The sequence below is a fragment of the Buteo buteo genome, chromosome 4 (genome assembly GCF_964188355.1).
Source record: "Buteo buteo chromosome 4, bButBut1.hap1.1, whole genome shotgun sequence".
In the NCBI taxonomy this organism is placed as follows: Eukaryota; Metazoa; Chordata; class Aves; order Accipitriformes; family Accipitridae; genus Buteo; species Buteo buteo.
The window spans coordinates 29,796,357-29,823,232 of record NC_134174.1 but is presented as its reverse complement, the minus strand read 5'-3'; the positions used below and the strand labels follow the sequence as shown (position 1 = coordinate 29,823,232).

At 53.7% G+C, this 26,876-nt stretch overlaps 1 protein-coding gene across 1 annotated transcript in view; it reads left to right on the top strand.

The window, feature by feature from the left end:
• CDH23 (cadherin related 23) overlaps nt 1-26,876 on the top strand; it is a 212,050-nt gene that overhangs the window by 129,253 nt on the left and 55,921 nt on the right. Inside the window, 10 exon segments of the mRNA XM_075025382.1 lie at nt 720-878; nt 16,160-16,224; nt 16,792-17,029; nt 17,674-17,779; nt 18,174-18,301; nt 21,531-21,603; nt 21,899-22,015; nt 22,605-22,717; nt 24,803-24,910; nt 26,131-26,320. Of these exon segments, the coding sequence (XP_074881483.1) occupies nt 720-878; nt 16,160-16,224; nt 16,792-17,029; nt 17,674-17,779; nt 18,174-18,301; nt 21,531-21,603; nt 21,899-22,015; nt 22,605-22,717; nt 24,803-24,910; nt 26,131-26,320 (1,297 nt within the window).

Genomic DNA, 26,876 nt, shown 5'->3' with positions numbered 1-26,876 from the left:
AATCCACACTATGAAACTCCGGAGCGTTATAAAATGGCCAAAAAAGGGAAATAATAATAAAGGAAAAGGAGGAGGTGGGGAAGAGAGTTGCTCTGTGCCTTCTCTCTCTTTCCAACATCCAAAGGCTCAGCTGCAAGAGCTTAAGCAGAGTGCTTTCCCCCTTGCTATGTCACAGGGCTGTAAAAGCTTTATAGAGCTAAAACTTTGTTTTAAGTGCACCTATCAGGCACCAAAGCTCTCCCCAGCCTCCTGCTCCAGCTTTGCCCCGCTCTCTGCCTGAGCTGTAAATTCTCAAGGAAGGCAAAGCAGGCTCATACCACACCAGCGGTGTTAGTCCTGGCAGAGGGGCTTTCATGCATCGGTGGAGAAAGATGAGCAGAAGCCTTCCTACCCTTGCTCCAGGCTGCAGTGGGGTGGCAGATCCTGGTTCTCCAGTTTGCCAGGCAGAGGCTGGGTCTGTTTAGGGCAGGTGGTGAAGGATGTTTGGCTTGCCCAAGGGCTGAGGCCATCCAGAGCTGAGCAGCTCCTGGGAGAGACAGAAGGGGCTCTTTTCTATTTTTTTTTGAGCATCCATGCTTTGGTGGTTAGCACTGAGCTGGCTCATCTGGCGAGGGAGCTCAGGAAAGCATTATTTTCTCCATTAAGGAAGAATAGATAACTCTCCTAAGCTTCGCCAACAGTGTCTCCAACCCACCCCTTCGCTTCCTCTCTCTGCCCAGCTCTTTGCAAATGAGAGCGTCCCGGACCACGTCGGCTTCGCACGCGTGAAGATTAACCTCATCAACGAGAATGACAACCGCCCCATTTTCAGCAAGGCCCTGTACAACATCAGCCTCTTCGAGAACACCACCGTGGGCACCACCATCCTCCAGGTCCACGTGAGTAGGAGCATCCTGGCTCTCTTTGCCAAGCCCTTGGCACACACGTGGCTCCGTGGTGCCCGCCACCAAGGGATGGGCTGGGAAACCCAGTAAGAGAGTAGTGGGAGATGCTGGCGGTGGGGTGGACTGTAGCCCTCCCGTGGGCTTTTGGAGCAGATGCCTCGGCCTTTCCTGGTCTCTGGGAGATGTGCGTGTGGTTTCCACCACATGTGGAACTCCTGTGCTAAAAGGTCTCATCTGCAGACAGCAGCTTCTCCTGCAGATACTGATCCCAGTGGTCATGGTCTTGCTTCTCCCTCCTCCTCGCTGCATGGGATCCACTGAGTATTTCAGTTGTGTACATGGCTTGTGTCCCTTTACATATTCACTGCCTCTTGCTTACCTTACTTCTTACGGGAAAAGATGCTCTGGTACTACTGAACTTGGTCACTTCATCGGTGAGAGTAAACGCCCAACATTTATCTTTCAGTGTGGGTTTTCTCACTGCCCTGTTTGGAAGCATCATCTTCCTCAACCAAATCGAGGTCCTTTGAGCTAATAAAAGGGTGAAGGGTGGAAAAAGAGGGAAATAACTGTATTTAGCAGAGTGTGGTATTAAATGGCTGGCAGCAGAACGGTGGTGCAGCAGACAGAGGTGGTGATGATAGCAGAGTATTTCCCTAGGGCTCATTCCTTCCGCGTGGGTTGGTGGGAGCACCCAAAATCCCTGGCGAGAAGATACATTTCCCAGGGCACGAGGGCGATGTCAGTTGGTGTCAGTGCCAGTGTGGGGCACAGCAAGAACCAGAACAAAACCCTGCACTGAAAAATTAACAAAATGGAAAGCAAAGCTCCGCCGGGATGGGAAATATCAAAGCGGGGAGCATCAACACCCCTGCTAGGCTTTGAGTGCCTTACTGCTGCTATCATGAGTGGTAGATGAATTTGCTTGGCTCCCTCTCCGGCTGCCCTCCCGGCCCCCTCCTTGCCCTCGCTCCCCTGGGACGCAGCCCCTGGTCTCCCATCCGCACAGGCGTGCCGATCTAGAGAATAAAAGCCCTGACAAAAGGGTTGGGTGTATGTGCCTGTGCGTAAGTGTGTTTACTCTACAAACAGATGGTGTGAAACTGTATAGAGCCCCCGAGCTGTTCCCATCTGACAGTTATTAATATTTCAAGCAGATGTTTAGCTAGTCAGGCCGTCAGACACTGAACAATGAGATTGTTACTGCAGCTCCTCTTTCCCCAACTTCCAGCTATGCCAGCGTTTCGGAGGGAACGCAAAATGCCAGGAGTTGAATCTTCTATGATAAATCAGAATGGATGCAATTAGTGCTGAAATCCAGATTGCCCCCCCAGCTGATCCCAAACTTTTAACAACCCTCGTAAAGTACCAGCTCCTCCTGCTGTCGCTGCTCACCTTCGAGATGCAGCCCTCTGCTCGCTTCCATGGCACTGCCCGTCTGCGCCGTGCCTCTCCAACTGTCCCACGTGCCGCAGACAACGACTCTGCTTTCCTTGCTAAGAAATTCCTCCTTTTCTTTTTTTCCTTCTTTTCCGCTTGCCTGGGAGCTCTTTATGGGTATTCCCCCAGAGGGGTAAGGGATGGGTTTTTGAAGAAAGCCTGGCCAGCCACATGGAGTGCCCAGTTCTTTGGTGGCTGCTGAATGATGTCCTCATGAAAGGAGACTTTTGTGGGCTCCCCCCCTTGCTCAGTGCTGCAAAATGCCCCTTTGTACAAGCAAGTGCAGGTTTTGTGCCATGCGCTTTGAGGGGTGATGGGTTTCCAGGATGCTAAGGACAAATCTGGAGGTTTATGAGGTTGGGATGAACAGGGCAGTGCATGGGCCGGGCGAGCAGTCGCCGAAGGATGGCAGGAGCCTTCCCACCAGCCGTTGCCGGAGATGGCCGAGCGTAGCTAAAACTGCAGGGGCCAAGGCAATAGGAGATCACTGCTCTTCTGCCCGGCCCCACGTCCTGGGGAAGGAGGACAAGTCCCTCCCAGCAGCCCAGAAGACCCTGGGCTGGTTGCCCATCTTCCGGCAAGCACTTCCCTGCTAGCCCCCCTTGGCTGTGGGTGGTTGGGTGGGTGTAGGCGAGGGGAAGGGGTTTCCTTCGTGACCCGGGAAGAGCAGCGAGCCCGCCCTGCCGAGCAAGCGGGCTCCTCGCTGCCACCCTTTCCCCAGTGCCCTCTGCTTGGCCGGCTGAAAATGGCAAGGCAAAAAAGAGAGCAAGCAGACTTCATTTGCGGTGACAAATGGCCATTCGTCTCTGCAGCATTTCAGCTCCTAATGTCAGTGACAGGAGAGAAACATTGCCTGTTACACGTATAAATCAACTGTAAAACAACCCGAAGTGCAGGCAGCCAGCAGGGACCCAGAGCTGCTGCCTGCTTTCCGCTCTCTGCCTCTTTCCCTTTGCCCAGAGAAGCGTGGACTCGGATACGTGCCCCTACGGCTTCCCGGGCATATCTCGGTTACTTCCCTGGCACGGCGCAGCCTTGTCCACCCTCTAAGACTTTTTTGTCTGCCCTTTGTTCTCTATTTTGCATTCCCTCTGTCCCTCTATCTGTCCATCCATCCGTCTGTCTAATTCTGTCCATGAAAGGCATTTATCATATAGATTCAGGTAGTCGTTTGCTTGCACGAGGACATCTGGAGAGTCCAGGCTTCACAGGAATGGCTCCTGCACTGTGCAGGGAGCCTGCAATATGCCCAAAGGCAGCCTTCTCTCCTGCCTCCATGCTCTTTACCCGTGGGATAAGTCCCTTAGGCCAGAGATTGGTCTGTGTTTGCTTTTGCAGAGACCAGAGTGAAGGGCTCCTTACTCCAGTCAAAGCTTCCAGGTTGCCCTGTAACATAAATTACTGCGGTTTGGAGTTACACGTGCATTGTAACCCAACGGCCAAGCAGAGGGAGGAGGAGGCAGTCTGGGGCTCTGCAGTTGTTAATGGCCTCTCCTCATGCAAACTTCTCTTTTCCCCTGCCCCAGGCCCTGCTGTGCAGGGGAAGGCTGGGCTGGAGAGGCTCAGAGGTCCTGCGCAGCGGCACGCTCCTTCTGCAAGGCTGGTGTAAAGCAGGGAGGTGACCAGAGCTCAGCTATGGGCATGTTCTGCCCCAGCTACCAACAGATATTGAAATATTATTTTTTTTCTGAAACAACTGGCCATGAAGCCTTTTAATAACATAACAGAAAAGGTCAGAGAAAGAATTTCACACTTCTTGAGCAAGCAGGCAGCCAGTATAACTTCATGCCTTCCAGGAATGAGAGGCAGCGAGAACATACACTGAGCCCTGAATTAACTGGGGTCTGCGACCCCCCCAGCCAAGTGCTGCCTGGGCAGTCAGTGGCTTTCGGTGGGTGCTGGCTTTCCTAATAGTGGGGAGCGGGCTGGAAGACTGTGCCCTGGAGAGGTGAGGTGAGCAAGGGGGCCAGCTCCGGCACGGGGCTGTGTGCGATAGGAAGCCCTGGGGAAGGACAGCGCTCGGGTGGATGAAAGGCCGTTCTTCTGCTACAGCCACGATCAGTGTCTGCGATGGGTTTAGCGAACATCTTCTAAAGCGAGTCCCAGCTACTGGTTTTCTCCTGGAGTAAGAGGAGCAGGAGAGAGGAGGGTATCTCGAGCCATGTCTCTCGCAGCTGAGAAGCCCAGTAGCTGGAGGAGAGGATGAGTTGTTAGACTAGAGACCTGTCCACATATCTCAGACCAGACGGAGGATAAATCCATTGCAGAGAGGATCAAATCAATAGGCAGACGAAGGAGGGACAGATAAAAGGGCATGGTCCGACATCCACGCCACTATCTAACAGTATCAGCACAAGCCTTGCGGGAAGCAAGGTCTGGCACAAATGGTGATGTTCCCAAGGCAAATCCCCTCCGCAAGGAGAAGAACAATTGTGTGGGAGCAGGGAGTGAGGGGGGAGACCCAGAAGAAATGCCCTCTGCTTTGGGATGGAGCGCTGGGCAGGGGTTGAGGTCCAGGAGTAGGGAGGACCTGGTGGGGCCAGTCCATTAGTCCTGCTTGAGTCCAGAGACAGCAGAAGCCCTCAGGTATGTGTCCCCATGCTGTTGCTCCTCTCCGTCCTGCTCCAAGCCGCCTCGTTGCCGGCAGCAGGGAGAAGTATCGCTGCTTGGCAAGTCCTCGTGTCGCACGGCAGCTGAGACAGGAGCAGAAAGAAAAGTCTCAGGGTCCCACACCCGACGGCTGTGAAGAGGACTGATGCTGGTCAGGCATCAGACCTAGTTGCTCAGGTCTCTGCTCTTTCCTTTTCCAGGCGTGAAGGGTTTGAAAGCGGTGCCCTGGGCTTGCATCCCATTAGCTGTGGTGGGGCTCCCGTGACGAGCTCTTCTGTGACCCAGGGAGGGGGAGAGGCTTTGGCACCAGATGGAGCTTTCAGCTTGGGAAACTTTTTTGGGTGGAAGAAGCTACGAAAACACGGCCTTGCTTCTGGGGTCACCGAGACCCAGCCCAGCTTCCAGCGAGCTCTCCCCAACAGGGAGAGGAGCCGGGGGGTTCAGGCCAGCATCCCCTCCTGTCCTTTCGGTGATGCGCTGGGGCTCCGGCACCAGCCGTGCCCCTCGCGTGCGGTGGAGGATGCTTGGCTGGGAAGAGCAGGGAAGGTGCGAGCGCGTGTTTGCGCCCGTGGCATGCCCAGGTCCTAACACCTTGCAAGGTCTGAGCGCCGTGATCGTGGAGCGGAGAGCACGGTGCCCCTCCAAAACTGCCTTTGGATGCTGCTGCTTTGAGAGCAGCTGCCGTGAGCTGGCGTCAGCGTGGTGCCGGCTTCCCAGAAGCCAGGGATCTGCACAGTGGCGAAGGCACGTGGCTCGCTCTCCATTGCTGATGTATTTGCTAGACCTGGAGGAATGAGGAAAGGGCCTAAGACAACCCAGCAGGAGGTAAGAATTAAGGGGCGGGAGGTCTCCTTAAGCTCCTCACACACTACAGATCTGCACAGCAAAGTCCTCCTGAAAAGCTCCGATAATCAAAATCATTAAAGCCCCAACAAACCAAGAGTAACTTGTTTTTAACACAACAATGCATTTGATTTGCCTTGAAGGGACTGGAGAAAAATGGTTCTCCGGGGAAGTATGGAAAGTAATCCTAGCTCCATGATCCCTCCTCTGCGCTTTATTTGCCCCAGCCTGGCTTGGCTGCGCAGGCTGGGATCGGTCGCTGCCGGCTCCATCAGCCGGCCGGCAAAGCAGGAGCTGGCTCCCTCCCAGCCCACGCTCCCTGGCAAATGGCTGGGATGAAGAGGTGGGGGCACGGAGGGGCTTGCGGGGAGTTCTATCTCCACACAAGTTTCTCCCAGCAGAGGCATTAATCCCTGCGGTCCCCGATGTTCTCCCGCCTGCTCTTCCTTACTCAGTCCAGGTCAGACAAGCCAGCTCCCCGTTCAGGCACCTCTCTCAGGCCAGCCGCGCTTTAAAAATAACATTAATGCCTCTCTGGGATGGTTGTGCAGAGATTTGTCCCAAATGCTTGCTGAGTTAGTGACTGCCTTCTCCCTGGAACCTTATCCTCCCCCATCCGTGCAAGGTCACGCTCTTGGTGTCCTCCTTACCCAGAAATTCCTCTGCTCTGTGATGGTGCTGGGTTTCTCCCCAGGACAACCACCCTCAAGAAGTCTGAAGGAGTTCCTGAGACTTTTCAGAGCTTTGAAATGTCCCCCCCCGCCCCCCACGGCATTTTTGGGCAAGCCTGCTGGTGTGCTTTCCAGAGTTATCTTTTGCAGAGCCTCAGGAATAGTTTGAGCATCTCCAGCAGTCCGCAGACCTCAGACTGTAAACTGCGGTGCCCAGTTCAACCGTCAGGCATTGATTTCAGCGTGGGAATGATTTTCTGTAGCTTGTGGTATGCAGCAAGGCAGGTAAAATAAGCACTGTGTTCCCTCGGGACTTGATAACCTGAACCTGTAAGGCAGTCTTGTGCTTTAAAAAACGCTGCTTTCCCTTTTTTTTTTTTTTTCCCCTGAGTTTCAGATTATAATTTTCAGATTATAATTTTATGGAGGGTGGGAAGAGAAATTCCCTCTGTCTTTTTTGCTAATGCATTAGTCTATGTATTCTTATATGTGTGTGTGTGTGTGCATGCATATATATATTATTTTTTATATGTATATATTCTGGTTCACATTCCTGAATAGTCCCTTTCCGCTACCCTCCACGGGTTGTCCCCTCCCTGATCATCGTGCCCAACACATCCGTTCATCTAGATTCTTGTCTTCCCCCTCCCTGCCACTGCGCTTCCTCAGGAGAAACCTTGTTAGTAAGAGCCTAATGAAGTAAATGCGCTAATTAACCTTCCATTACTCTCCTCATTAAGGCAACCTTTAATTTGGTTGGCAAAGTTTCTCTCCTTTACCACCCAGCTGTCAGTTTTCTTCTGCTTCTTCGATCTCTCTTTGGCCTCGCATCGGGGATGGGAAAATCGATCCCGGCCTGATTTTCTTTCCCCTTCTTTCCAGCCAGCTGTAAATGCCAGTCAACAAGAAAGTAATAATGTAGTTTTCCCACCCTGGGAAGGAGAGTTGCAGGCATCAATAAGCACCTATTTAAAATGCAAATCACTTTCTCAATCAGCCATCAGCCTGCCGCTGGTGGGGGCACGGGGATGTCGTTATCCGTGGGCTCCCGCATCCTGGTGCGGAGCTTCGCAGCGGTCCTGGGGTGGCTTTGGGGTGCCCGGGAGGGTTGCATCCCTCCGGCTTTGTCTGACTCCAAGCACACGTGGCCGACGCGGGTGGGATGGGGCTTTGCAAACCTGGGGGGTTTCCTCCGGTTGCCTGTGCAGCCTTCGGGTCTCACCCCACCCCGCATCCCTCCGTCCCTTTGGCCAAGTGCACCTGCTATCCCCTAACATCTGCTGCTGTCTTTTGTCTCTTGATGATCTCCAAAGCTTTTCTTTCTCCTTTTTCTTAGAGGAAAAGTGAATGCTGGGGACAGAAATAGTCCAGGATAAAAGGCGGTAGAGGCTGAGCGGAGGAGCCGGCTGTAGCTTTGAGCTGCTGGTGGGTGAGGTGCTGTGCCAAGGGGCTCACCCCGAGCTGTGTTTTCTCTCTCACGTGGTGATGATGACAGTGTGGACCAGCCTTCAGGGAAAGCCTACATCATTCCCGATTTTGGGAAGCTTGCAGGGAGTAAGGAACATAGCCAGTCAGAGCAAGGAGTGAGGTGGGGAAATAACCTGCAAATTGATGGATGGATGAAAAGGCTTCCAGGAATGAGCACGCTTGCAGCTTCTGCAGGGAATCGGGTGGGACATAAACCATTCTCTGCCCCATCTGTGGCACCTGATGGGCTCTCCCAGCATTGGGACCAGAGAGTCCATCATCTCACGGGGCATCAGTGGTCAGTAGGACAGCATTTCGTGACGCTGCCATGAGGATAGCAGAGGGTTTCTCAGCCTTTTCCAGTTGACTGACCCTCTAAATTTTGCTCGGGGGATTGAGTTTGTGTCCTGCTCCTGCTTTGCAGTAAGTTACCTACTGCACCTATGTTAGAAGTAGTTTGTACCTCCTCTGCCTTCCCGCACGGGTTTGGGGAGTACAGGATGATCAAACACTGGGAGAAGAGGACTCCCAGGTCAGCTTCCATCCTTTCTTTTTGCTTGAAGTGAATGCAAAATGTATCGGAAAGCCCTTGCTGGAGAGCGTGAATGCCAGGGAGAGCTGGATGTTGCAGAAGATGGGCTCAGGAGGAGAACTCCCAGTCGCAGGCTGGAGGGACTTTGGGTGTGAACTCTCTTTGGGGCAGCAGTAACAGGGTGCGCATCCTTGCTGGGAAGGCTTTGGCCTGGGCATGGCAATAACGGGGTTTTACTTGGTCCAGGTGAGAGCCAGGGCAAGGCTCGGCCTTGGAAGAGAGGTGGCAGAGGGGAGGCTAATTTCTGATGTCCGCCAAGCCTGGACTTTGTCCCTCCCTCCAATCCTTCTCCCCTCCCCTGGCCCACACTGGCTCCCCTGGGGAGCTCGCCCTCCCCATTAGCATCTTAATTGATCTTGTTGTTCTCAATCACCCCGAGTGCTCCGACTCCAGCTATGCTTAAACAGAACAAAAACTCTTCCAATTTCCCCACTGCTTAAAAGAAAATTGAATCCTTTATCTGCAAGAGGAGAGGAAAACTGCAAATATGTGAAACAGTAAATAGTTAAATAATCAAAGCAGACAATTCCAAATTGCCTGGAAAGTTAAACATGAATGGCTTGACCTCTTCCTGCCTGCTTCTTGTTTTTTTTAAAAAGTAAAAATATGCTTGCTCTCCTTGTTCCTGTTAAATACTCTTATCAATCCAGCTCTGTAAATAAAGGGAAAGGGAGGAGGGAGTTACCAGGTAGCAGCGTGATTGACGGATCTGAAGTCCTCATCTTTCTGTCAGGGCCCAGTGCTCCTTGGCTGTGTTTATCTCTTTAATCTAAATATCAATCCGTAAGACCAAAATGGGGTGGAATAGGAATCATGACAGCCTGAGCGCTGAGGAGAGAGACACTTATTGCAGCTTTTGCAGCCACTCCCTGTCCTGATGGAGCTGTCAGAATAAATGCACAGCTAAAGCTCAGAGGTGGGAAAAACAAAGCAAAATCACAGGGCCCCCCCCTCCTCAAAAAAGCCAATCCAGCCCATGAGATAGGAAAGAAAAACACAGAGCAAATGCAGACCTGCTCCTGTCCAAATTGCATCCAGCAAAGCACAACCAGCACAGCAGGTTTCCCCTCACCCTTCCCAGTGTTCCCAGTAGGAGATGGGGCTGGGTGGTTTTCCCTTGCTGCTGGCTTTGCCTGGTGATTTGGGCGGTGGCTGGAAGAAGAAGGGACAGTTTTTCCCAAGGTGACGCTTGCTGCCGTGTGAACACGCCGGCTTCACGCATCCTTCTTGGCAGCCCCTTTAGGGCAATCGCCGTCTTCACCTCTATGTGTCCTCTCCCAGCCTCCGCACCTCTGAGCAAGGGCAACTCATCGTGCTTTCCCACCCGCAAAGCTCCAACAGAGCCACTTCCCCTGGGATTTTAATCTGTTTTCCAAGCTGGCTTCCCCCATGCCCCTAGCACCCAAGTCTCTCCCAGAGCAGCCAGGACTCTGTTTCCTCGAGCAAAGAGCTCCCACGCGAATCGGCACCCAGCGGGTGCCACTAGCTGAAGCGATGCTGTGACAGAGGCGATGTCACCCTGTGGACAGATGACCTCGTGCAGCCCCTCATGCTGCTGAGGAGCTGCTGTCGGAGTGTTAAGGGGAGGCTAATTTACCTAAACTGGGCATTTGGGAGCCGCGAGATGTGTAAATCAACCTCCTGAGATCCATTGCACCGTCCAGAGGCCACTTCTGCCTCGGGCTGTAGGCTCTGCTTGATCTTCCCACGGCTGGCTGCTGTGTCCTATAACCAAACCTCTTTTGGTATCTCTGGTCACAGGAGTAAAGCTAAGGCTCTCCATCCCCTAAAACACCCTTGAGAAGCGGCTGCTTGTTGTCTGACTTGGATGTAGTTTCCAGCTCCTGGGGAGCGAGGATGTTGTCTTCCTAGAGCTCATCCTGTGGCTTCTGGACCACGGTTTTCCTTGGGCTGAACAAGGAGCATCCCCGTTGCTGTCTCTGGGGATCCCTCTGCCTGGTAGGGATGTGTTTTGGGCTTGCTACCCCTTGCTGACAAACTCAAAAACCTGTTCTCTGGCTGGGTTTGCTTCACACTTGGAGCAACCGCGGGCTGCATCCAGATTCAGGGTGAATTATCTTCATTCCTGCTGGACAAAGGTTGGGCTTTGCCGTTCCCTTTCTCCAGGCTGGGATTCAACATGTTTGTGTCTATCTCCAGGCAAGGACTGGTTCGGCTTTTCCCTCCTCCTCCTTTCCTTTCGTCCCCCCTCTCCCTGCTGTGCCCCAGATGATGCGCGTCACCTGGTTGAAATGGAGTTGCAAATGGTGGGAGGCGCAACTAGCTTCCAGGAGCTCTTGCGAATACTTCAGAGATCATTGGGGATTTATATTTCCTCCACCAGACTTTGACCTTAATTTCTTCCATTTTGCTGGGCTGTAAAATTCATTAGAGACCCAACAGTAAAGTGATTGAGATGTCAAGCCAGGCAACTGTGTGGTTATTTAATCTATCAGATGTGCCGCTTGCCATTTAGGTGGACAACAGGAGAATATGAAATCAATACGGTTCATTAGTGGAGTACTTGTGCCCAGCTCCAGCGTGGAGCTCCAGTAAAACCCACCGAGGCGGGCGTCTAAATGGTCTTGGTGTCACCTTGTGCGGTAGAAACCCATGCTTGAGAAGCCCGCTTCTCTCGCTCGAGGGCCGTTCTTCGTCAGCTCACATTTTAAACCCTGGTCTCCAGCCATTGCAACAGCCTGGCTACAGTAAATTACTCCCCGCTAAATCAAGGCTGCCCAGGCAAGTGTTAACCTTGCTCGCAAGGAGCTGACGTTGCAGGGGCCCGCTGTTATAAAACACAATCAAGGAGGCTGTTGTTTTCCCCGGTGGCTGGCAGAAGAGGTGGGGAAAAGCTCTGCAATTCCCAGGGGGGTTGATTGGCTATTTTCCCCCCCCCCCAAAACCAGGTTCAGCGCAGCCCTCTGGGGTCCTTAGCAGCGACTGAGCTCCAGGCTCGGCACGTGGTCTGGAGCTGCTGGGGAAGGCAACGGCGGCAGCGGTACCCCGGCATCACCCCGGTTCTCCGCTCCCACCTCCCTCCTTCCCAGCTAATCGTACCACTGGACTCTGGCGCGGTGATGCCGGCTAGCCGCCGGGCTCTGCTTGCTCCTGATTGCCACCTCCCACCAGGCAGCCGCTCTTTAAAGGTTTGGGAAAGAGCACGGTCGGGGCAGGTGATGCTGGTGAAAGAGCTGTTTTCCGCCTGGGAAGGGCGTAATGACTCTAAGTAGGTTTTCCATTGGTTTTCTTGATCCGGTTTTGCAGCCCAGCAATTGCTTCTCATGGAAGCTCTTGGCCCTTCAGGTTTCTCTCCCCCAAATCAGATCCCAAGCCAGGTGGATACCAGAGGCTAGCTGTTATTCCGCCAGGACCTGAAGATTGCAATAGGTTGCATTTAAGAAGGGATGCTCGCTGCTTAACACATGCAGGTTTAAGCGGCTCCAAAAATCGGTGTGATGACAGGGCAAAGCTCCCCACCCTGGGTTGCTCGTACCACAGTCCGAGCAGCCTGTGGCTGCCCAGTCCACCCCAAAGAATGATGGCATCTGCCTCATTTTCCTAGAAAACCAGAAAAAAGTAGGAAGCAGATGGGAGTCCTGTTCCATTTGCTTTCATTTGCGGCGGTGCCTTGGTCTCCCCGCTGCCCAGGCGGTGTGGCCGGGGAGCAGGCAGGCAGCGGCAGGACGAGACTCAACGCCCGGTCACTCCGGCACCCTGACAGCTTTTTGACATTCGGTAATTGCTTTCCAGCTACGACTCTTTTAAGCAGAGAGCTTCTGGCCAAAGCAATTTGTTCCCCATCAATTTTTATTTCCTGGTTTCTGCATGCGAGGTAGGGGAGGGAAAACAAAGAAGGCGAACGAGACCAAACCGAGCTGGAACCCGCTCCGGCAGCCCCGCGCAGGTGGAACGGTGGGAAGGATTTGGGTCCCTTGGTGCTGGCGGAGCTATCTTCAGGCAGGCAGGACGTGGCAGCCCATCTCATCCAGACAGCAGCGAGTCGTCCTTCCGACACGCTTTTCTCGCCCCTGCAACCGACCTCCGGCGGCTCATCCCTGCCTGGCAGGTTTGGGGGGACAACGGCCATCCCGGGGGCTCCGAGGGGGATCAACACTGCCCCAAAAGGCTCTTCAAGCTTTTCCCCACTCCTCCTGCCGCGCTCCCTGAAGCTGCTGTGAGTAGAGTTAATCTCGGGCAGTTTAAGGAGTCATTGAGTGGGGCTCGGCGGATGATGAATGTCGAAACCATTACCGGCGAAGCTCCGTGGAGCTGTTTAAGACTGAGTTCTCCCATGTAAATTTCTGCTCCATCAATCCTGATGACATGTCAAACATTGCTATTGTTTCCCGAACAAATTGGACGACATGCCCTTTCCTGCAGATTTGCCCACGAGAGCAGAACTGCTCGCCGGCTCCTCGCTTTTGTCTCCGGCTCTGCTGGCCTGGGAGCCAGTGGGAAAGGATGGGCACCATGGCCCTTAGCGGGATAAAAGGGAGGCATCTGAAATATTTGTGCTTGGGGGATGGAGATGGATGGAGAGCTGGGCCGTGGGTATTTTTGCGAGCCTGGGATTCACGTGCCAGGTGCCCACGCCGTGCTGCAGCTCAGTAAATTAATCCTTTGGGTTATCCAGCCTTCCTCCCCCTGCTGCTCTCCCGGAGTTTAGCTGTGCAAATGTGGTTCTTTTAGAAATGGGCTGCGCCGGTGACAGCTCATAAAAGTACAGATGTGGACCCGCATTTTCATCCTGCCCTTTTGCAGGCTCCAGTGGGCAAATCCTGCTTTAATATTCTGGGCAGGAGAGGAGCAGCCGTAAAAGCCATTTGATTGCTTCTCCAGGTGGAACCCCAGGAAACTTCCAGCCAGATGCCTTTCCTCCCCCAGCTGCGGGGATAGATGCGTGCGTGCCGGGGGGGACGACCAGTTGGCGAGGGGGGTGAGCCGTGGGAAAACAGCTGGTCCCGAGGGATTGCAAAATGCCCCGCAAAGCCGTCGGCTCGGGGGTATTCTGCACATGGGATGCATGCTTTGCAAAGGCTGGTGGGTAGGTCGCCTCCCCAGAGCTTCAAGCATCTAAGCATCTTTTTTACCCTTAGAGGGAAAAAGTTTGATAATGTAGAAACGAGTGTAGATCCAAAATTAAATATGCTGAGTGTGCATCGGTTTGCTTTTTGCATATTCCCTGTCACGCTCAGATAACCTGCTCCATTGCCCTGCATTATGTCCATGATGTTCAGTTGCCAGGAAAGCCATTAAGCAGGCATCACCTTCCACCTCCCCTGGTGTAAATCAGGGTAATTAATTAGCCCGGCTGGTGAGGTGGTGTATGGGACAGAGTTAGGCTGCCCGGTCTCCTGGCTCCTCGTGAGCAGGTCGCTTTGCCTTGCTGGCAGTTTTGGCTGGCCCGGCATCACCGCAGCTTGGGGTCCAGCACAGCCTCCTGGCTCCGGCTCCCCAAGGTCCCACCACCTCCCACGCCGAGCAGCTCTCTGCTAACCTTCTTTTAACCTTCCTCCTTCCCTGTATGTTTTTCTCCCCGGCAAAAGAAAATTACACTTTCCCAGTGTTGTCTGTCACCGCAATAAGCACTTACAAGTGCAATTGTACGGGGCCAAATGAAGGGAATTAGTTTTGCCCGTGCTTTGTGGCACCGTCAGGCCCCCCGTAAATCATTATCACATCACCAGCCGATCCGGGTGCATGGAAAATGCTTTTCTGAGCTCCTCTCTCACACTCGCCACTTAGGGATTAATGGGACCTAGGGGTTCGCAGAGGTTGTGGGCATAGAAGTAATGGCTGGGAAAAACCCTGGCTGGGGGGTTGAGGGCTGGCTCGTACCAGGCGATGCTGAGGATGCTCAAAGTGCTCAAGGATTTGGGGGAGAGAGGACCCAGGGCCCTTGTTGGCTTTGGGGGTTTGCTACCGCGATTCGCAGCCACCTGGGCTGATGGCAGTTGTTAGGACGGGGGATTAATACCATTATTAATTTGCTAAGGGAAGCTGGGACGGGCAGACGGTTGATCCTCCTCCCCAGGAGTTTCCACTCAGAAAAGCAGCCAGGCTCTGGCTGGGATGGGACATCTTCATAGATGTCCTCCCTGGTGTCCTCTAAGGAGCAAGATGCACCCCAGATGGGGCTTGGCCCTCCAGGAGCAGGTACTGCTTGCTCGACAGGCATCTCTCCGGGCAGATTTTGGCAGGTTTGTTCCATTTTGCTGAATGCAATTGCAATGCACGCGAAAAGTAAACCGCATCTTAGCAGTGGAGAGGAAAATCGGGAAAATCAGTAGGTCTGAAAGGTTGGCTCCACCAGCGCACCCTTCAGCTGGCATAAAGCAGCAGGAAATTACCACCTGAGCTGGGGCAGTATTTGGGGAGAAAAAAAGGAATTAATTCTGGCTAGTTTTCATGCCTTTTCCTCTCTGCCACCCTGTGGTGAGGCAGGTAAACAGTGTGCGGGGGTAAAGCAGTTTGATGTGCTCAAGCTCCTACTCTGCTGTCAAGGGTAATCAAGGCCATCGATAAATCAGGAAGGTTTCAGGAGCGGGTTGTGTTCCATGCCAGTCCTAAAATACAGCCTTTTGATGGTATCTGGACATAAAATGTGTCTTTGACCCTGCTTTTTCACAGACCTGTTGGTGTCTAAGTAATCCAGACAGGACTCAATTTACAAAATATACTGGGGGAGAAAAAGGATATTTTGGGGCTTGTATTCCACTTTCCTCACCCAAAAAAAAAATTTTCTGCTCCTTTTTCCTGCCGCTGCTCATGCATATTTTATATATTCATTAGAGAAAAGACTTTAAAACACCCATAAATCTTGCCTTGCTCATCCAGAGCTGACACACCGAGTTTCACACACCTTCCTCAGAAGGTGCTGGTTGCTTAGCCGTGACCAGCCTGCTCCAGCTTCAGCAGCTGGCAGCGGCGTTCGTGCATCCAGTCCTGCCGCCGGCAATGGCTTGGCTGAGAGCCGGCACCGCACGCCCGCGCCGCAGCATCCCAAGAGGCATCGGTCCGTCGGTGGGGTTGCAACAGATTGCACCCCCAGAAGGGCTGTCTGGTGGGAGCTGCTTGTGGAAAGCAAGGTCTAAATCCCTTTCCCTGCTTTTCCCGGTCCGTATTTTAGCCTGGGGGAGTTTTGAAGCAGGGATGGGGTTTTATTTCTCTCCCCATGACCCCAGGCGTGCTGCCAGCCCTGAATGCGCAGGGAACGGTAAGAGCTGTGGATGTGGGGTCCCAGCTCTTGGGCTTCATGGAGCCAGGATGGGTGGCCGGCAAGAATTGTCCATGGAGACCTTTATTTCACCTGTGCTTCCCAGATTAGCTTAGTGTGTCAGGGAAAGTAAGTAGGCATAAAATTTCCCACTGCCGAAGGTTTTGGGAGTGATGCTGGGAGCCGTTGATGGAGGGCTGTGATCTAGAGCAGGCTGCGAGTCAGGGAAGTGCAGGATAATCCAGGTGAGCACAGACAGCCCCAGCCCTGCGTCTCTCGGGTGATAAATGGCAGTGCACAAGGGCTGTGCTGGTGCTACCCCACTGGCACCTGGATAGAAGGAGGTGAAGAGGATGTAGTAGATTCACTAGTGTGTCTAATGCAACGTTGCCAGAAATACTTTCATTTATTATTTAACTTTTTTTTTTTTCAGGCAACTGACAATGACGTGGGCACATACGGGAAAGTCAGTTATTTTTTCAGCGATGACCCTGACCGGTAAGTGTGACTGAAATGCTAGCATGACTTTGATTCTATGAAATCCCCTTCTAACCTTGCTAAGAAGCCACATGGCAATTAAGGGCATTTGTTATGTCCTACCTACGAGATACCCTCTGAAAAGCCCACCACGCTGTGTCCCAAAGGGATGAGTTAACTTCAGTACATGCCTGAATGTTCAGCACATTTAATCAATTTGCTAAATCAGGACCTACAGGCCCTAGCCTTGCTTGGGACCAATAAATGCATTTGCCAAGCAAGTTGTTGGCCCTGGAGCACCACGTGCGACCCGCTCATGGTGAGCAGTTGGGGAAGGCATGTGGCTTGCCCAGCAGGAGGGATTTAGGGGCCTCTGAGCCCACTTTCTCTGCCTGTAGAGCAGCACTGAGGATTTCTACCCCACCACCTGCGCTGAGCTCTGGAAGATGCTCTGGGACCTAATATCCCTCAGAAGAAAGCTGTGAACTTCACCCACCTCAGCGCTCGCTGTCAGGCTGCTGCCACCCCATCTCTCCATCTTCAGTGTGTCATCACCGGGGCTTTCCCCCTCCTTTCCTATCCCCTCAGTTTCTCGCTGGACAAGGACACGGGCGTAATCCTCCTGACGGCTCGGCTGGACTTCGAGACCACGCAGCGCTACACCCTGACCATCATCGCCCGGGACGGCGGCGGGGAGGAGACGACGGGGCGCGTTCGGATCAATGTCCTTGACGTCAACGATAACGTCCCCACCTTCCAGAAGGAGGCATACCTGGGGGCCCTGCGGGAGAACGAGCCCTCCGTCACCCAGGTGGTCCGGCTCCGGGTGAGGAACCGGAGCGGCTCCTTCGCTCAGAATGCTCGGTGGGGAGACGGGAGCGGGTTAGGTCCCTCTCCACCCCTGCTGCCATCCCTCCTACGTCCCTCCTGAAAAATCCTTTGTGCTTTACTGCAAAGCGCAACCGGGTGCGGTGCTACAGCCATGGGCTGCTTCCCTCCTTCTCCTCTCCTCTCCTACACGGCATCCCCAGGACCTGGGGCTTCTCCCAGGGCACAGGCGCTGCCTCCCTATAGCCTTGCTCTGCTCGATAAAGTCAGCAGGCATGGAGGGGAAGGTGCTCTGCTGTTGTTGGAGCTGTAAGCCTCTGCTGTGGAGGGTAGGCAGGTAGGGAATGTTGTTTGCTCCTTCAGCACAAGGATAAATTTTGCCATGACGCAAAAGCATGACTTTCCCTCTGTGGGACCAGGCTGGATGAGTGCTGCAGGGAGGCGGGAGAGGGGCACCCAGCGAGTCCTTCCCGGGAGGCAGAATGGGAGGGGAGGCTGGTACCCTCGGGGCCCCTGATCTTCCTCCATCGCTTTTCCACCCTCCTTGGGCCGAGCCTGCACCTCCCGTCCCCTCGGCTCTCTCCCGTTGCACGTCGCCAGCACAGCTCCCGCGCTCATTTACTCCCTCTGCTCGCACCCTAGGCATCTGATGAGGACTCCCCTCCAAACAACCAGATCACGTACAGCATCGTCCAGGCATCTGCCTTCCGCGACTACTTTGACATCACGGTGTCGGAAGGGTACGGAGGTAAGCGCCGCTCCTAGGACCGCAATGCCGCTGATGAGCAGCAGCAGCTCGGGCTGCACTCACACCTCTGCAAGCCGTCATGTCAGCAAGCTTTAAGAAGCTGCTCCAGCGCTTTTCTGCTTGTCCCAACCTCGCCTGCAGCACGGTCCTTTCCAGCAGGGCTTGAGTCAAGCTGCTGCAGAGCCATGTTTCCGTGGCTGTAGAGCTCACTCCGGTTTATGTCAGCGCAAGGAGCTCAGTAATGCCTAGCACACATGTTTTTGGGGTATTGCCACCTCGAGCAGGCACCGTTGGCCCTGGGGAGGTGGTGAGCATGGGCCACCCCCCAAGCCTACCCGCCATCCTGCTCGGTGCGTGAATGCCCCCCTGACCGCCCTGCTTTCCATCCTTTCAGTGATCAGCGTGAACCACCCCCTCGACTACGAGCAGGTGGCCAACGGGGTTATTTACCTGACCGTGATGGCCAAGGATGCCGGCAACCCGCCGCTCAACAGCACCGTCCCCATCACCATCGAGGTGTTTGTAAGTACGGCACCCAACGGTCCTGTCGTGGTTTCCCTGCAATTGCTCCATAGCAGTGCCGGTAATCCATCAATAACCCAGCAAGACTACCCCGCTCCGTGGCTGTGTACACGTGGATTGCGATTACATATGTCTCATATGTATATATGTGTCCTATGTGTCCCAGGTACATATGTGTCATACGTATTGGTTAAAGAAATGCCATCCCTGACATTTGGGAAGGTCTGAGTGACAGAGGGCGAGTGAGCGTGTCTCTGAGGGGGTGTCACCACGGACAAGCGCAGGCAGGCTGTCCTGACCCTATGCACCTCCTCCCTCTCCTTGACTGCGCCCAATGCACGGGGAAGACACTGGAAGTAACATGGTAGGAGCCCCAGCTAACCACAGGGCGAGGACCAGAGCTGGGGACAGGGTGGAGATCTACTCCCTGCCCTTATTTTCAACTGGGGAGGTTCATCGAGCACCCAGTGAGCCCTTCTTTTAGCTCGCAGGGAACTCCTGGCTGGGATGCTCTCCACCCCCATAGCCAGAGATGCTCGCTGCAGCTCGGATGCAGAGGAGAGAGCTTTGGCTGCACATTAGCACAGGTAGTGTCAGAAATTATCAGGCCCTGAATCAATCATGGGAAGTTGCTTGTTTATCTCCCCAGTGCCGGCTGTCCCAGGTGCAAACCCCCTCGAGGAAGGGTTGCTGCTGGGAGAGGTAAAGCGTCGCAGCGTTCCTCGGGAAGATTAGATCGGATTGTCACTTTGAGGCACGTTGTGGTTTGAGGACGTCTGGAGGGAGGTATCGGTGATGGAGACAGTTTGCTTGATAACCCGTCAGTCTCGCGGTGATGGGATCTAAGCCGGGCTGGCGGCAGCGTCAGTCTGGGAAGGCAAAGAAGATGAAGTCCCCGGTGCCATAGGATGGGAATGAAGTCCCATGAGCATGCCTCTCCTCCAGCTCCCTCACCGTGCTCGGGAGAGAGGGAATAAGGCAGTTCTGGGCACGGGGTTAGTGGTGGCTAAATACATCCTTCCCACACTGTGCTTTAGACAGCGTAAACACCTCTTTCTAAAGACCACACTTCAGTGGGTCATCTCCTCTGGGTTGAGTCTGTACACTGGGGGGTTTTGAGTAGCTGTCACTTTTCCCACTCTGAACCAAAGGGCTTTTCTCTCAAGTGGAAAAAAAGCAGAAAATAGGAAGAAAATGAGGAGGAAGTGTTTCACAACGGCACTTGAGGAACAAGATACGTGAAAAAGCAGAATGAGAGTGAGTGTGGAGGGAGGCAATTTTTTTTCATCCTTTGGTTGTTGGTTTTTAATAAAGAAGTCAAACTCGCCTTGTAGATTTCCCATTAGGGGACAATACGCTTTTGTAGAGGGAGCCGCCGAATCAGAACTAATAGCACGCGCCATGCCAGGATCCGGGGAAATATCACCGCTAATAAGTTTCTGCCTCGCTCCCTGCCACTGACGCCCTGTTCGGGGCGATGAGCCAGCGACTTATAGCGTGCGTATGTCTGGAGGAAAGGGGGTTGTGTGCTTAGCATGAACATCTGTGATTCTCAGCATCCCTGAAGATGCTATGATGGCTATCCAGGGTGAGGGAGGAAGGCTGAGGGTCAGGGGAACGTGGGAAGCTGGTTTTAGGTGGTTAGCTGGATGGCCTCTCCCGTGGGAGTGGAGGAAACGTGCTGGGTCCCATCTGGCATCTCTGTGGGTGCTGCAGGAGGCACGCGGGAAGGTTTCCAGAGGGGAGCTTTGGAATTCAGGTTGCTCAAGTGGGAAATGTCCTTCTCAAGTAGAAAAGCCATGTAGCGTGCTGCAGGGAGGTCATGCCAGCTCTAGCCAGATGGAGACCCAGCCAGGAGCGAGTCCCTGCCTCCCCGGGAGCTGGCTTGCCGGGCCGTGGCGGTGCTGAGCACGGCCGGATGAACTCGGGACCGCTAACGAAACAACACGGCGTCTGCTCTGGCTTGCGTCCACCCAGCCCGGACCACGGCACAGCTCACCCAGGTCCGGCTGCAGGCATCACACGGATGCGTGTTCAGAATCTCGCTTTGCTTTGCCTTTCACCTGCCCGGACCTCCTGGGTTTGCCCTGGGGTGATGACCCCAACCCGACTGTGCGAGGAGGAGGAGGGACGGTGAGGACAGCACCCCGGGCAGCCGGCAATTTGCTCATTACCCTCGGAGGAGGCACAGTGAAAGCTGAGTGATGCAAAGGCTGATTAAAGACCACCTGCTCCGGCAACGAGAGCAGAGGATGGCAATTTAATTGCAGTACGATGGGCATCGTTGGCACGTGAAATTGCCTCAAATATCAAGTTTGGTGGCAGCAGGAGAAGCTGAGCCTGCAGGTCCATCAGCAGCCTCCAGGTAGAAAATGTCTCCAGAGCAGCCCCAGGGAAGTGGCAAAGTCCATAACGGTGTTTTAATGTCCTGGCGGCTCCATCCTTCCCTCCGTAGGCGGTTCGGTTTGGTTCATTTACGGCAGGTTCTTAACATTGTTTATACAGCATTTAAAGCCTCCCTGGGGGAGCTTTAAACTGGTCCGAAATCTGTTTTGAGGGATGTTTCGACCGATTGCTCCTGCCTGGTTTCACCAGGCCAGCCGTAGTCGCTGGCAGAGACAGGCTTGGCGGGAGCACATCGGTATGCAAACCAGCTCGCCCCCCTGAAAATGCTGTAGCTGCTTTCTGCAAGCACCCACAGCGTTCCTCCACTTCAACAGAGGCAGCAAAAGCTCAGCAGCTCCCCTGGCCAGTCCAGTCTGCGTGGTGGCCTCGTGGCCGGGGTGACCCGGAGCACTAAGCCACTCGTGTGCTGCTCCAGGAGGGAGGAACGGGTCTGTGCGTGATGCTGCCGGGCTTCGTGCAGCGTCTGAGTCTTCCCGGGAGCTTGCGGTGGAGGGAGGAGCAGTTCCGAGGATGCTGGGCTGCAAACGGCAGCGGTTCCTCAGACCTATTGCGTATTGCCCGGGATGCTGGATAATGAGCTAGTCGCTATCGTCCCCACTGTACGGCTTAGCCGAGTCACTGACAATCGACTTGCCGTAGCCTCAGCTGCCTCTGCAGGGAAACCGTGTACTCAGACCTGCGGTGCCTTACCCCTAATGCCTTCTTCCCCATGCTGATGCCTTGAGCTGGTCACATTTTGAGATGCAGTTGGCCAGGAGCATCCCCGTACCAGGCTTTCGCAGCTACTTCACCATTTTGCCTCTTGACCTTCTATTTGCTTCAGGATGAAAATGACAACCCGCCTACGTTCAGCAAGCCCTCCTACATTATAACCGTCATGGAGGACATTATGGCAGGTACGGAGCACACCCCTGCTCTTTCTCCAGGCTAGCAGAAGGGCCCTGGGGGTCTTACAGCCAGAACGGGGTAGGTGATGGGGTTTGGGGGAGGCAAAAGCCAGAGACCTGGCAGAGTTTTATAGCCGTGGGGTCTGGGGGTTTGGCCCCACTGTGCATGCGGGCGAGGGGACCCCTTGGCCAGGTCACCTCTTTAAGGTGGGTGCAGGAGCGGTGTGGTGGGACGGGGCAGCTGGGGAGAGCCCCTCCAGGCTGCAAATGCCTCGTCCCAGCCCGCGATTCTGCTTCCCCCAAGGAGCCACAGTGCTGTTTCTCAATGCCACGGACATGGACCGGTCCAGGGAGTATGGGCAAGAGTCGATCATCTACTCCCTGGAGGGCTCCTCACATTTTCGGATCAATGCTCGCTCAGGTGAGCCTCCATACGCGCTCTCCCTCTTTTCCTTTCAGTTCCCTCTCCTGAATTTCCCCTGGTTTTCTTCCCCACCATTTTTCCTCTTTCACCCTCACTCCTTCCCCCGCCCTTCCCTCCTCTCCCCTGAGCAGCCTGCTTAGGAGAAACGCGATTTAAGGAATTCACCAGATTTCAGCCACCAGCACTTGCTCGGTCACCATGCGAGCTTTGGCAGAGGCATCGGTGAAAGCTCAGCTCCTGGTGGCACTGACTCCTGAGAAAAGGCTTTGGCTGCAAGGGCTTACATTAGCTAAGGAGATGCTGCTCGCCTTCCCTTGCTGGCATCTTTTTTGGTTCGTTATGGGTAGAAACGAGCATAAGGGATCGCAGGCAGTCGTTACACAGGCTCCCATGGGAAGACACAACATGACGTTTGCAGGAGCTTGCTGACAAGCTGACCCTTCCAGGGTCCATCTATTTGAAACAATCAGAAGGAAGGGCCCATTTGTGAAGGATCCCGTCTCTGGTTTTGAGTGTCCCCTTTTTTCACCGGTGCCCCTGTTCACCGTACAACGCCTCTAATCCCTCTCATCTCCTGTGGCTGCAGGAGAAATCACGACAACATCTTTGCTGGACCGGGAGGCCAAATCTGAATACATCCTCATTGTCCGGGCAGTGGATGGAGGCGTGGGCCACCACCAGAAGACGGGCATCGCTATGGTGAGTGTGTGAAGGAGTGATTCCCATCTCCTCGAGCCACCAGTACCCGCCTGGGGCTGGCACTGGGGAGGACTGCTCAGGCACTGATGCTTCAGTTCCTCGTGCTAGCAATGTTTAATTTCAGCTGTGTGAATGGATAAAGAGCGTATAGTGGTGTCTACCCTCTGAGCTGCCCCCACTGCTGCTCACAGCCCTTGCAGAATGAGTGTCCGGGCTGTGTAGACCTTGAAATCAGGTTCCCTTTCCTTGCAAACCATTCACCCAGGAGCTACTTGACCTTCCAGAGCTTTATGTGTCTAGCTCCCCGTGCAAGGGAGGTAATGGGTACCTATTCCACCCACAGCACGGCTCCCTTTGTTCGTGCCTCTTGAGAAAGTTCTTAGCTGGACAGCCTGCAGGCGCACTTAGCTGTTCCTGATGACTACTATTCACATAGTGCCTGGATCGAGGGTTTCCAACTGGTTTGTGATGCCTGGGTTCCTCAGAACGTTCTGGTGGAGGTGCAAGCCATTGTACCACAGATGGAAGCCTACTGCTTTGCCTTGCCCTTCGCAGACGTCAGGGAGACCCGTTGTTTGCAAAGGGTTTGTAGAAGTCTTTGGAAATACCACGAGGTGAAAAGGCAAGGATCCATCTCTCGCTGCTCACGGCACCATGTTGGTTTGAACATTTCATGACATTTGGGTGCTCTTGCTCCTGGGACGCTCAGGTTGTGTTGCAGGCGAGAAGCCCCACGCAACAGAGGGCGATGCAGAGAAATATTGTGGTTGTGCTGAAGAGATCCCTAAAATAATTGTCACTACTACTGAGGGCCATCAGGAAGTGTGTGATCCAGGTATTGGACTAGAATCTCCCTTGGAGCCTCCCAGAGGCACCTGACAGCCTTGGCCGGGCAACAGCATGGCCCGTAGGATGCTCGGTTCCCCTTTGGGGCTCCAGATGAGATGTTGTTCTCCTAATAGCTTTATTGAAAGGCAAAACAAGGTTTTTGCAACACAGATTGTAATTAGGAAAAAAAAAATGCATCATGGTTCCTAAAAAGTTAAAGAATATTAAAACTCGGTGAGAAGTGGGTAGCCGATTAGGTTTGTCTGCTGTCATTGGCAAGGATAGAAACCCGGGACTCAAAGCTGTTCCTTATAATAATTTTTGATCTGGGAATAAGGGTCCATTCAGGGGCTTTGCAAGGTCTCCAGGTGATGGACAAGCACCTGGGGTGTTCAGAGCAGAGGTGGGACACCAACGTTCCCCAGGGACCACCACGGTGCCTTGGCTTCTGCCCGGGGGGGCATGTCCCCAGAGACTGTGGTGTCCAGATTTGCCTCTTCTACCACGGGGTGGCACCAGCAGCTCAGCCTGGTGCGGCCACAGGACCCCATCACTTGGGAGCAGAGAAGACCCCAGGAGAAGCTCCACCGAGAGACCCTGTGTGGGGGTGGCAGCCACCGAGGGCTCCCTCCTGCCCTTCTGCCCCCCTCCCCTTGAACTGCAGCTCTTCCCTCAGGCACCTTTATAGACTCGTAGGCTGGATTGAAACGGGTGATCTGGGGAGGTGAGAGACTCACAGACAACAGGATGCATCCCACAGGCGATCTACTGTCACTTAGATGCCGTTTCTCACGCTGAAAATGCAGATAGGTAACACTTCAGGGCACCATCCCCTCCCATGCTCTCTTGTCTTTGCACCTCCCACCCCCTGTTACCGAATCCTCCCCCAATTTCTCATTTATTTCTTTTTTTTTTTGCTTTTTACCAGTCACTCAATTTTTTCCTTTCCTGCCATGCTCCTGCTGAGCTCACTCCCCCAGCACCATGACCGATTTGCATCCCCTCCCCACAGTGAAGTAGCTGCTTGAAAACACACCTCGTACCCCTTGCGGTTGTTTTAACTGCAAGGTAATAAGTACATGTGAGCCAAACCAAGATCAGATATGCCAAGCAGCCTCGGCTGTGAAGATGCAGGAGGTTGTTTTTCTGCTGGTTTTCCCTCCGGAGGGGGAACACGCGTTGGGTACCTGGTCCTGCCGAACACCCAGAGGGAGCCGATACCGCCTGATGCAGTGTTGCTTGCTCGCTCTCTTGCAGGTGAACATCACGCTGCTGGATATCAATGACAACTATCCCATGTGGAAGGATGAGCCGTACTTCATTAACCTGGTGGAAATGACCCCCCCCAACTCGGACGTCACCACGGTACGTGCGAGGGAGGGCGGCTGTTTCGCTAAAAGCCTTTTCCTTTCACCCGACGAGGTTGTCACCTGCTTGGCTGGAGCAGGGAATCACCTCCGAACCGGTGTCACCTCCAGTCAAGCACCATCTTGCAGAAGTCCATTTAAAAGGTTACTCCTGAGCCTCCTCGCTGCTGCCCATCCCATGTGTTTCTCCTTTCTGCTGGGATATTTTTTTTTCTCCCCAAGTTGTGTGGGTTTTGGCCAAATTCTCCTTTTCTTAGCCTCGCCTGCGACCTCCTTCAAGGACCTCTCTGAAAGACATTGATTTACAGCCTTTCAAGTCCCTCTGGTGAAATAAAAGAGAAGGAGAGAGGGAGGCTTGTACTCCATCACGCCGGGAGAAAAATGACGGGCACGAAATGGAAAATAAATGAGGGAAAAGTGAAGAGAATCCACAAAATCATATAAGGAGGAAGGCTGCAAAAGAAAAGGAGTTGGGGGCGGCATGGCGGGGGGGAAGGTCTGGCAATGCAGCCCGAACCAGAGCACGGCGGTTTTCTCTCTTCCACGCGGCACCAGCTCCACTGCTCGGCCCCTGCTTGAAGTCATCTTGCCTTTGACATCCCAATTAGTTGCTGGGAAAATAATTATTGTGTCACTGATACGATGTAAATTCAGCTGCAGGACAAGCAGTGGGGGTCGGGGAAGTTATGAGTGTAATGAAGTTGGGGTTTTTTTAATGTAAATGTCCCCTGTAATTAAAAATGTCACAGGGAGAACAATAAAGCACAAAATGTCTGGCATGGAAGAGAACTCCACCGGTAAATTATTTCCAGTGTTTCCGATGTGGCAACACAAGTTCCTCCACATGCCTCTTTGTCCCTCTTTTATTTTTCTGAAGGGCGCTTGTTTTCTGGCTGGTTTTATTTAAAAGGAGAAAAGCCTGTTTGATTGCTGCGTGCTTGTGTCTCTCTTGCCATGCCATTACCTCCTGGGCTTGCAGGCCAATTTCGGTGAGATTTAACGCCGCAGTAGAGGTCTCGAGGGTACAAAATCCCTGCGAGTTATCATGAAAATATACAGCTGTGTGGAGGAAGGAGAACTTCTTGCTGCCAGTGGTATGGGGAAGCCTGTCATGGGAGCTCAGCCTCTTTATTAGACACTGGCAAATCTACATGGGGATGCACGGTGGGACTTAATTCCCATCACTCTGCTTTAACTTTGGCTGTTCCTCCATGGCAGGTGGTGGCCATCGACCCAGACCTGGGGGAGAACGGCACGGTGGTGTACAGCATCCGACCCCCCAACAAGTTCTACAGCCTCAACAGCACCACGGGCAAGATCCGCACCACCGGCGTCCTGCTGGACCGCGAGAACCCCAACGCCCAGGAGGCCCAGCTCATGCGGAGGATCGTGGTGTCCGTCACCGACTGTAAGCCCCGCTTTGGTCCCACTCCTCTTTGCCACGGTGGTTTGTCTTGCTCCCCCGTAGCTAGAAATTGCTGGGGCTCGGGTCATGCAAGGGTCACCTTCCTCACCCTCCACTTTCCCTCCCTGATGGTTTTCATGTGGTGAGTTGAACTTTTCTCAGCCTGATTTTTTCCCTTATGATGAAGTTTCTGGGCTTTTCCTGCTTTGAGCATAAGTTGTGAAGATGTTTCTGAGGTTAAAAAATGAGAGTAGGTTAAAACCTGCTGCTAAAACAAACCAGAAACCTTCAAAGTGCGAGCGCAGTCATTTCTGTAGCATCCCTGACGATGAGCCTGGGAGGCAGAAGCTCCCCCTCTTCTCAGTCGGGCTCCATCAGTATCTAGGAAAGTCAATTGAGCAGGTGCAGGGAAAAGAGCTGATCAAGTGGCGAAATGTATTTTTCTCTGGAAATAGTACCTTAGGGAAACTCTTTTAGGAAAGAAGATAGAGATATGAAGATCATTTTCTATTATCCAGCCTCTTTCCTAGAGGCAGGAGGCAGATACAACCTTACCTCT